We start from the raw sequence: 11596 nt of genomic DNA on the forward strand, positions 1-11596 counted from the left end.
CTCTGGGGTGGGGCAGCCGGTGACCTGGGGACCCCTCGCCCAGCGCCGAGATGCGCCCACCTCTGGGGCGGGGCGGCTGGGGACCCCTCGCCGAGCGCCGAGATGCGCCCACCTCTGGGGCAGGGCGGCCGGTGACCCGGGGACCCCTCACCCGGCGCCGAGATGCGCCCACCTCTGGGGCGGGGCAGCTGGTGACCCCTCGCCCGGCGCCGAGATGCTCCCACCTCTCGGGCGGGGCGGTTGGTGACACGGGGACCCCTCGCCCAGTGCCAAGATGCGCCCACCTCTCGGGCGGGGCGGTTGGAGACATGGGGACCCCTCACCCGGTGCCCAGACGCAGCCACCTCTGGGGTGGTGCTGACCTATCGCTCTGGATATTTCCATGTGCTCTGCTGGGCTCTGCTGGAGTCATTAGCGGCTCTGAATAATTAATATGAAACCTCCGTTAGGCACATTTGAAACGTCCCTTCTCTCCTCTTCTCCGCTGGAGCTTTGAAACGCAGCCCCCCATGCAGGGAGCAGCCTCAGCTGTGGGGGGGAGTGGGGCCTACTGGTTAGGGGGCTGGGAGCCAGGACTCCTGGGTTCTCTCCCTGGCTCTGGGAGGGGAGTGAGGGCTGGTGGTTAGAGCAAGGGGGGCTGGGAGCCAGGACTCCTGGGTTCTGTCCCCAGCTCTGGGAGGGGAGCGGGGGGCTGGTGGGTTAGAGCAAGGGGGGCTGGGAGCCAGGACTCCTGGGTTCTCTCCCCAGCTCTGGGAGGGGAGGCTGGTGGGTTAGAGCAGGGGGGGCTGGGAGCCAGGACCCCTGAGCCAGCCCTGGGGCTGGATGGGAGCCGGCGCCCCCTACCTGGGACAGGCCCCATTCCACCCCCGCCCCCGATTAATTGGCCTCTTTAATCAGCCGACACAACCATCGGCCCTAGAGCTCCATGGTCTGTGGCGGTCCCCTTGTTGCCACGACAACTCCCTCCCCCTGCTGTACTTGGTCCCAGTTCCCTGGCATCGCCATGGTTACCGTTGCCGAGGCGGACCACGGGGCGGGAGAAGCTGGGAAGGTCGCTAGGGAGCCAGCGAAGGAAGGACGAGCGGCCATGGCCCCCTCCCCCATCCCTGGGCCAAGATGCAGCCACCTCTGGGGTGGGGCCTCCCCCTATACGGAGTCCAGCCCAGCCCTGCCGGTGCCCCTCACTCCCGACCCGCAGCCCCTGCTAGCCCGGCCCTGCCCCCCCCCCCGCCCTGCCGGTGCCCCCCGCTCCCGACCCGCAGCCCTTGCTAGCCCAGCCCTGAGATCGAAATTGGCGCTGAGGTTTTAGAGGGAAGGGTCGCGGATGTCGAGTTTGGAGGTTCACGGGGCGCTTTGGGGCTGCCGTGAAATTTGGGGGTTCTCCTGGTGTGTCGGGGTGGCAGTTTTGAGTGATGGTTTTGAGGGATTCAGCTGAATAGCTGATTTTTTGCCAGGGGGGATATTCGTGGGGGGGGTCCCATTAATTTTGAGGGGTGCTGATTTGGTGTTTATTTTGGGGGGGTTCCCTCACTCTTTGGGGGGACAAAACCTGAGGAGCTCTTGAGGTTGCTGTATTATTTGGGGTGTGACATTTCACAAGCTCACATTCTGGAGCTTGATGGGTTGAATATTTGCGGGGGTGGGTCACTTTCGGGGCTCGGTTAGACAGCTCAAGGTGCACCTCTGGCTGTCATGGCCCCGACCCCAGCCCGGCTGGAGAGCGGCTACTTCTGGGGTGCAGCATAAAGTTGGGGGGATCTTCCACCCCAAACGTCCCCAGGTCTCTCCCAGGTCTCGTTCTGGGGGGACCGGAGCTGCGGGCTTGCTGGGAACCCAAGGCCAAGCAGGTTGGGTGGGATACTTGGCTCTGGTCTGGGGGTGTCTCAGCCCCGGGGGGGTATCTGGTATCTCGGGGGGCCGGTGGCACCACGGGGAAGCTTCTGAGATGCCCCCAGCCTCACGCTGGGGTCTCCTGTTTTTGTCTCCTTCTCTCCTGCAGGCGAATTCTCCGCCGGTCATCGTGAATACGGACACCCTGGAGGGGCCGGCGTATGTGAGTAGCCAAGTGGGGGGCGGGGGGGATGGGGGGGCCCTAGTTTCTGGACCGGTGCAGCTTCCTCCTAGATGCACATTGATCACTGATAACCCGAAACTCCCCCCCAAATCTTTCCCTCCCCCAAACTCCCCCAGTCCCCCAAACCTTCCCCCAACTCTTCCCTGATTTGACCCCCCAAACCTTGTCCCCAAACTCTCCCTGCTGTGACTCCCCAAACCTTCCCTCCAAAACTCATCTCTGACCCCCCAAATCTCCCCAACCCACACTGATCTCCCCCCAAAATTTCCCTCCAAAACTTCCCATCTCCCCAAACTCCCCCAGCCCTCAATTTTGCCCCTAAACTCACCCCAATCTGACTGCTGCAAACCTTCCCCCATATCCCCCCAATCCACCCTAAACTCTCCCCCAATCTTTCCCTCCCCCAAACTCCCCCAGCTCATAACTTTTTCCCCAAACTCCCCCTTCCCCCAACCTTCCCCCCAAACCTGAATCCCCGAACCTTCCCCCCAGACTCATCTCTGACCCCCAAATATCCCCCAACCCACCCTGACCTCCCCCCAAAATCCCCTCCGAATATTCCCCTCCCCCAACCTTCCCCCCCAAACTCACCACTGATCTGAACTCCCAAACCTTCCCCCAAATTCATCTCTGACCCCCTTAATCTCCCCCAACCCACCCTGAACTCCCCCAAACTCCCCTCCAAATCTTCCCCTCCCCCCAGACTCCCCCCAGCCCCCAAACCTTCCCCCCCAACTCACCTCTGGCTGCTTCTGTTCAATAGAGAGGCCTCCCTGTAGTTCTTACCCTGTTTCCCAGGTGGGGGGTGGAAGATGCCCCCGGGGAACTGGAGGGGAGATGGGGGGTTCTTGTATGATGCAGGCAAATAGATCTCGTGGCTCTTCTTGTCTTTCTTTCTTGAGTTCCTTGGTTCTTTTCTTTCTATTAATTCAACCTTTCGTTCTTTGTCCTTTGTTCTGCCGTGCGGGGGCCCAATTCTCACGCGTCCCCCCCCTTTCTGTCTAGGTGAACGGGACGGAGGGGGAGATGGAGTACGAAGAAATCACGTTAGAACGGGTGAGACTCCGCGTTCCCGTTTCCTTCTTGGGGGTGAATTGGGGCGTAAAGCACCCCAGAGACAGACGCCTCGCGCCCCCTCCCCCAGCTCTGCCAGTGCCCCTCACTCCCGACCCGCAGCCCCTGCTAGCCCAGCCATGCCCCCCCAGCCCTGCCAGTGCCCCTCACTCCCGACCCGCAGCCCCCACAGCTCTGCCAGTGCCCCTCACTCCCGACCCGCAGCCCCTGGAGCACGACTGACAGGCTTTGGGGGTGTCTCCTCCAGGGTAACTCCGGGTTGGGGTTCAGCATTGCCGGGGGCACGGACAACCCCCACATTGGGGACGACCCCAGCATCTTCATCACCAAAATCATCCCTGGGGGAGCAGCGGCTCAGGACGGCCGCCTCAGGTACCCGCGGGGGGAGTGGGGGACAGAGAAGGGGCTGGGGAGTGGGGAGGGCTATGAGCGAGTGTGGAAGCGAGTGTGAGCATGTCCGCGGGGTGTGTAAGGTTGCCAGCACATGAGCCTGTGCAGCGAGTGAGTGTGCCCTCAGCGATTGTGTGGCTGTGCACACTTCTCCACACGATGTTTCACTGGGCGGGCCCACCACTTGCACAAACCCGCGGTGGCTTATTGAATGTGCACCGACCACCTCTTGCACGACCCCGTTGCCTCGGGCTCCGAATGGCTGGTGGTACACGTGCACAATTATTTTCACAATCACTGCTTGCACACATGCGAACCGGTTGGCTAAACGTTTGCACCATTACTCATTGCATGTTCACAGTTGCTCATTGCACTTGTGTGCTCACAGTTGCTTGGGGTACAATTGCACATTGCACACTGTCATTGCACCCTTGCTCATTGCAAACTCATTATACAATCACTCGTGGTTATTGCAAACTGTCACAGTCAGTCATTGCACAATCACTCATCCCTCACTCTTTGCACATGCTCAGAATTGCTCCTTGCACAAGTGCTCATGGCACCTGCTCACAACTGTTTGTTGCACACCTTCCGAACTCATTGCATGTGCACAATCACTTGTGGCACATGCTCACAATTTCTCAGTGCACAATTGCTCATTGTAAATGCTCACAACTGCTCACTGCACAACCACTTGTTGCACACTCATTGGCGGCATGTGCTCACACTCTCCCATTGCAGAATTGCTCATTGCACACTGATTACCGCATCACTCGTGGCAAGTACTCACAATTGCTGGTTGCACAATTGTTCATTGCACAATTGTTCTCTGCACCAGCACCCATTACACACTTATTACACAGTTGCTAATGGCACACACTCACAGTTGCACAATCACTCATTAGAGATGTTCACAATCACTCACTACACAATTGCTCACTCTACACTCATTGCCTGTGATCACAATCCCTTTTTGCACAATTCCTCATCACACAATCCCTCATGGCACATGCTAACAATCACTCTTTGCACAACTGCTCCCTGTATACTCTCCTGCTCATTCCTTGTACAATTGGTTCTTGCACAACTGCTCATTGCAGTCTCTCCTAGTTGTTCCTTGCACAATCACTCTTGCAGATGCACACAATCATTTGTTGCACAATCTTTCATTGCCCAGTTGGTAATTGCACACTCATTGCACAACCACTCATTGCAGAGGCTTACAAATGCTTGCCATGCTGTCACTCCTTGCACAGTCATTCCCTAATTCCTCATGGCACACCTGCCCAAGGGCTCCTTGCCCGGTCACTCATATCTCCCCCATTGCACCATCACTCATTGCACGCTCACTCTTGGTGCACTCATCGCACCATCACTTGCAGCACGTGTGTCGCATGCTTGCTCACGGCACCCACTCGCAATTGCCCCAGGGCATCTGGGCCCCACTTCACGCCATGCTTACCCCGGCCCCCGTGAAACCCCCTGATCTCCCCCCGACCGTGTCCCTGCACCAGGGTGAACGACAGCATCCTGTTTGTGAATGACGTGGACGTGCGAGAGGTGACGCACAGCACGGCGGTGGAGGCGCTGAAGGAAGCCGGCTCCATCGTGCGTCTCTACGTCATGCGGCGCAAGGCCCTGGCCGAGAAGGTCATGGAAGTGAAGCTCATCAAGGGGCCCAAAGGTCAGAGACGCCCTGTGGCCGGAGAACCCCTTGGACAGCCCCCCTGAATCCCCTCCCATGGCTTGGGATACCCCGGACAGCCCCCAAAGCTCCTTGGAAAGATCCTCCCTCTGAGAGACCCCCCTATGGCTGGGGATGTCCCTATGCACCCCCATCTTCCCTTGGAGAGATCCCGATAACTTGGGGGTCACATACACTCCCTACCCCACCAGCCCCTCTCCTGCTTCCGTCCACTGGGGCCTCCTGAGAGAACACCCCAGACTCCCCCTAGAGCCAGGGTCTCCATTGTCCACCCCTGGTTCCCCCACTAAGGAACCCCTGAAGAGAACCCCTCAATAAACCCTTGGTCCCCCCCCCCACTGAAAGACGTGCCCCCCCACCAGATAACCTCCATCCTGGAGAGAGCCCCTTGGACTCAGCATGTCCCAAAGCCGGGGTCCCCCTGGAATCCCCTCCCCACCACCACTAGCCCCTGCATACATGCTCCCCCTGATAGCCCCCCACCACTTTCTTCTCCGTCCTTGGAGATCCCCCCCTCCAGGATTCCCCTCCCTAGGGCAGAGGTCTCCCCTTTCTTTCCCGTGATCCCCCGAACCCCATCATCACCCAAGCTCCCCAGAGGGGACCCCCCCTCAAAGATCAGCCCCAAAGACCCCTCCCCGGGATCTCCCCCCATCCCCTTCTCTCTGACTCTCCCCAGTTCTACCTGCCACCCCCCGAAAATCTCCCCCTCTGAATCTCTCTCCCCCTCCCTGCTCAGGTTTGGGGTTCAGCATCGCGGGGGGCGTCGGCAACCAGCACATCCCTGGGGACAACAGCATCTATGTCACCAAGATCATCGAGGGGGGGGCCGCCCACAAGGACGGGCGCCTCCAGATTGGGGACAAGATCCTTGCAGTGAGTCGTCCCCCGAGCCAGGCAGGGGTTAACTGAGCCCTGGGGTGGGCAGGAAGGAGCCTGAGTGGAGGGAGCGGAGGGTGGGAGGGGTTTAGTTGAGGGGGAGGAGCTTAAGTGAGGGGGAAGCTGAGTGGGAGGGGCTTAGTGGAGTGGAGTGAGTTGAGGGAGGGGCCTAATTGAGGGGAGGGGCTTAGTTGAGAGGGAGGAGCCTATGTCGGGGAAAGCTGAGTGGGAGGGGCTTAACTGAGAGGAGGAAGCTGAGTGGGAGGGGCTTAGCTGAGTGGAGAGAGTTGGGGAGGGGCTTAGTTGAGAGGGAGGAGCCTACATCAGGCGGGGAAGCTGAGTGGGAGGGGCTTAGCTGAGAGGAGAAAGCTGAGTGGGAGGGGCTTAGTAGAATGGAGAGAGTTGGGGAGGGGCCTACTTGAGGGGTGGGGCTTATTTGAGAGGGCGGAGCCTACGTCGGGGGGGAAGCTGAGTGGGAGGGGCTTACCTGTGGGGTGCCGAGCTGGGTGGGGGCATCCCCAGGACAGAATTTTTCTGCAGGACTCCCTGCCGCTGGATATTGCGAAGAGTAGATGGGCCCCATGGGTCTGAGCTGGGAGAGGAAGGGCAGATGAGCCCATAGGTCTGAACCCGTGCCCCCCCCCCACTCCAGGTGAACAACGTCAGCCTGGAGGACGTGATGCACGAGGACGCGGTGGCTGCCCTCAAGAACACGTACGACGTCGTCTACCTGAAGGTGGCGAAACCCACCAACATGTACCTCAACGACTCCTACGCCCCGCCCGACATCACCACCTGTGAGAACTGCCCGGGGCTGCAGGGAGCGGGGCGGGGGTCTCAGCCGGGGGCACTCTCCCCTGGCAGGCAGGGCCGGCCCCAGGGGGCGCTGTGGGGCAGGGAGCGGGGCGGGATCCCTGCATGAACGGCCGCCCCAACCCAGAGGTGGCCGCATCTCAGCCAGTAACGCTGCGCCTTTCTCTCCCCGCTACAGCGTACTCCCAGCACCTGGACAACGAAATCAGCCACCAGAGTTACCTGGGCACTGACTATCCACAAGCCATGACCCCCACCTCCCCCCGGCGCTACTCCCCCATCCCCAAGGAGATGATGGGGGAAGAGGACATACCCAGGTGAGCAAAGCACCTGCCCCTCCCCTGGGTCCTGATGGCTGCCCCCTAGTGCGTCTGGGTGCCGAGGGAGGGAGGCGACTGGCTCCTGCTGCCCTGAGAGGATGGGGGCATGGTTTGGGGTGCACAAAGATCACTCCCTTTGTGGCCTCTTAATGGCATTCGTCTGCCAGGGGTGCACACAGTTAGTCCAGCTGAAGTGTAGGTGACTGGGTGCAGGAGACGGACAGGTGCACAGCTGACATACAGGCGCACATGTAACACACAGCCGCATGTACAATATAGAGGTGCATAAGCAATGGACAACCATGCACCATAATGTAGAGGCACACAGGTAATGTAAGACCACACACCCTGACATACAAGTGCACAGGTACTGTACATCCACACACCGTGACATACAGGTGCACAGGTTACATACAGCCATGCACTGTAATATACAGGCGCACACGCAATCTACAACTGTGCACCATGACATACAGACGCACAGCTAACGTACAGCCACTAACCATAACATACAGGCGCACAGCTAATGTTCAGCCACCCACCATAACATACAGGCGCACAGGTTACCTACAGCCACCCACCGTAACATACAGGCGCACAACTAATGTACAGCCACCCACCGTAACATACAGGCACACAGGTTACTACAGCCACCCACCGTAACATACAGGCGCACAGGTTACCTACAGCCACCCACCGTAACATACAGGCGCACAGGTTACCTACAGCCACCCACCGTAACATACAGGCGCACAGGTTACCTACAGCCACCCACCGTAACATACAGGGGCACAGCTAATGTACAGCCACCCACCGTAACATACAGGCACACAGGTTACCTACAGCCACCCACCATAACATACAGGTATACAGGTTACATACAGCCACCCACCGTAACATACGGGTGCACAGCTAATGTACAGCCACCCACCGTAACATACAGGCACACAGGTTACCTACAGCCACCCACCGTAACATACAGGCACACAGGTTACCTACAGCCACCCACCGTAACATACAGGCGCACAGCTAATGTACAGCCACCCACCGTAACATACAGGCGCACAGGTTACCTACAGCCACCCACCATAACATACAGGTGCACAGGTTACCTACAGCCACCCACCGTAACATACAGGCGCACAGGTTACGTACAGCCACCCACCGTAACATACAGGCACACAGCTAATGTACAGCCACCCACCGTAACATACAGGCGCACAGGTTACGTACAGCCACCCACCGTAACATACAGGCGCACAGGTTACCTACAGCCACCCACCGTAACATACAGGCGCACAGCTAATGTACAGCCACCCACCGTAACATACAGGCGCACAGGTTACCTACAGCCACCCACCGTAACATACAGGCACACAGGTTACCTACAGCCACCCACCGTAACATACAGGCTCACAGCTAATGTACAGCCACCCACCGTAACATACAGGCACACAGGTTACCTACAGCCACCCACCGTAACATACAGGCGCACAGGTTACATACAGCCACCCACCGTAACATACAGGTGCACAGCTAATGTACAGCCACCCACCGTAACATACAGGCGCACAGGTTACCTACAACCACCCACCGTAACATACAGGCGCACAGGTTACGTACAGCCACCCACCGTAACATACAGGCGCACAGCTAATGTACAGCCACCCACCGTAACATACAGGCGCACAGGTTACCTACAGCCACCCACCATAACATACAGGTGCACAGGTTACCTACAGCCACCCACCGTAACATACAGGCGCACAGGTTACGTACAGCCACCCACCGTAACATACAGGCACACAGCTAATGTACAGCCACCCACCGTAACATACAGGCGCACAGGTTACGTACAGCCACCCACCGTAACATACAGGCGCACAGGTTACCTACAGCCACCCACCGTAACATACAGGCGCACAGCTAATGTACAGCCACCCACCGTAACATACAGGCGCACAGGTTACCTACAGCCAGCCACCGTAACATACAGGCACACAGGTTACCTACAGCCACCCACCGTAACATACAGGCTCACAGCTAATGTACAGCCACCCACCGTAACATACAGGCACACAGGTTACCTACAGCCACCCACCGTAACATACAGGCGCACAGGTTACATACAGCCACCCACCGTAACATACAGGTGCACAGCTAATGTACAGCCACCCACCGTAACATACAGGCGCACAGGTTACCTACAACCACCCACCGTAACATACAGGCGCACAGGTTACGTACAGCCACCCACCGTAACATACAGGCGCACAGCTAATGTACAGCCACCCACCGTAACATACAGGCGCACAGGTTACCTACAACCACCCACCGTAACATACAGGCGCACAGCTAATGTACAGCCACCCACCGTAACATACAGGCGCACAGGTTACCTACAACCATCCACTGTAACATACAGGTGCACAGCTAATGTACAGCCACCCACCGTAACATACAGGCGCACAGGTTACGTACAGCTGTATACAGAACACAGAGGCGCACAAATAATAGACAGGCAGCCATGTGACATTCAGGCATCCACATAACACACAGATACATTTGTGACGTACACGCAGCCACATAACGAACAGGCAACTCGGTCAGGTACCAGCGCTCATACGCTGTGTAGGTTTTTACAGACTATACAGCCGCATCTGAAACGTACAGGTACACATGTAACACACAGCCAGACACGTGACCTACATGGTACCATGTAAAGTTCGGGGGCCCACATGATGTACAGGCGTTCAAATAGGGGTGCGGGTCAACGTGTGAGTGACCACATCCTGTCACAGGTGCATGCAGAAGCTACAAGCGCCCAGATGAGATACAGGCGTGCGGCCGGTCCATGCAACTCTTCCAGCCTCATGATGAAGTACAGCTGCACTGGTTCAGGAGTACACATACAGGCGGACAGGAGGGGTACACACAGGCGCTTGTGAAAGTACCAGTACCTACATGCTGTGGAAGTGACATACAGGTGCACGAGGCGAACACACACACACACACACACAGGTGCAGCGACGTAAAGCCGCACACGTAAGCTACCATCGCCCACGAGACGTACAGCCACCCCCTGTAACCAACACGTGTCATGACAGTCAGACCTCGCCCCCCTCTGGGTGCTCTGCCTTCCCCGCTGTGCAGTCTGGGTGGTGGGGTGTTGCGGGACTCCGTCGGTGACTGTCCCCCCCGCCCTGTGGGGTTCTTGACCTCTCTACCCCCCGCCCTCCCGCAGGGAACCCCGCCGGATCATCATCCACCGCGGCTCGACTGGCCTGGGATTCAACATTGTTGGGGGCGAGGATGGCGAAGGGATCTTCATCTCCTTCATCCTGGCTGGGGGGCCGGCGGACCTGAGTGGGGAGCTGCGGAAAGGGGACCAGATCCTCTCGGTAAGAACCCGCCACCCAGAACCAGCCAGTCCCCCCCCCCGGGGCCAAACGGGAGCCGGCGCCCCCTAGAAGGGACCGGCCCCAGGCCCCATTCCCAGGCCCCCTGAGCCAGCCAGTCCCCTGCCCTGGGGCCGGATGCGAGCCAGCGCCCGCGAGAGGGGACAGACCCCATACCCCATTCCCTGCCCCCCTGATGTGGCGTCCCTCTCCCCGCAGGTGAACGGGGTGGATCTCAGGAACGCAACCCATGAGCAGGCTGCCATTGCACTGAAAAACGCTGGCCAGACAGTGACGATCATCGCTCAGTATAAACCAGACGGTGAGGGTCAGCTCGGGGCGGGGCCCACCTCTGGGTGGCATCATGGAGGGAGGGACATGGGCTGGGTGGGCGGGCGGGTCTCGGGCTCGGTGGGCAGGCGGATGGGGTTGGAAGGATAGAGGGATGCCCAGGGTTTGGCCGGCCGGGTGAAGGGATGGGTGGGGTGTTGGATGGCGACTGGCTGGGCGGATGGACGGACGGAGGGATGGGGATGGAGGCTGGAGGCTGGGTGGATGGACGGAGGGATGGCGGGACAGGGATGGAGGGCGGGCGGACGGACGGACGGCGGGACGGGGATGGAGGGCGGGCGGACGGTACGGACGGCGGGACAGGGATGGAGGCGGGCGGACGGACGGCGGGACGGGGATGGAGGCGGGCGGACGGACGGACGGCGGGCCGGGGATGGAGGGCGGACGGACGGACGGCGGGCCGGGGATGGAGGCGGACGGACGGACGGCGGGGCGGGGATGGAGGGCGGACGGACGGACGGACGGCGGGACGGGGATGGAGGGCGGACGGACGGACGGACGGCGGGACGGGGATGGAGGGCGGACGGACGGACGGACGGCGGGACGGGGATGGAGGCGGACGGATGGACGGCGGGACGGGGAGGGAGGGCGG

At 59.6% G+C, this 11596-nt stretch overlaps 1 protein-coding gene across 1 annotated transcript in view; it reads left to right on the forward strand.

Annotated features, from left to right (window-relative positions):
- Nucleotides 1-11596, forward strand: part of DLG4 (discs large MAGUK scaffold protein 4) — a 41505-nt gene that overhangs the window by 18164 nt on the left and 11745 nt on the right. Inside the window, exons 3-11 of the mRNA XM_043503613.1 lie at nucleotides 2000-2053; nucleotides 3080-3130; nucleotides 3396-3520; nucleotides 5053-5222; nucleotides 5983-6119; nucleotides 6775-6919; nucleotides 7114-7252; nucleotides 10500-10656; nucleotides 10873-10975. Of these exons, the coding sequence (XP_043359548.1) occupies nucleotides 2000-2053; nucleotides 3080-3130; nucleotides 3396-3520; nucleotides 5053-5222; nucleotides 5983-6119; nucleotides 6775-6919; nucleotides 7114-7252; nucleotides 10500-10656; nucleotides 10873-10975 (1081 nt within the window). The remainder of the gene's footprint in view (nucleotides 1-1999; nucleotides 2054-3079; nucleotides 3131-3395; nucleotides 3521-5052; nucleotides 5223-5982; nucleotides 6120-6774; nucleotides 6920-7113; nucleotides 7253-10499; nucleotides 10657-10872; nucleotides 10976-11596) is intronic.

Source organism: Dermochelys coriacea, chromosome 28 (assembly GCF_009764565.3).
Source record: "Dermochelys coriacea isolate rDerCor1 chromosome 28, rDerCor1.pri.v4, whole genome shotgun sequence".
Lineage (NCBI taxonomy): Eukaryota > Metazoa > Chordata > Testudines > Dermochelyidae > Dermochelys > Dermochelys coriacea.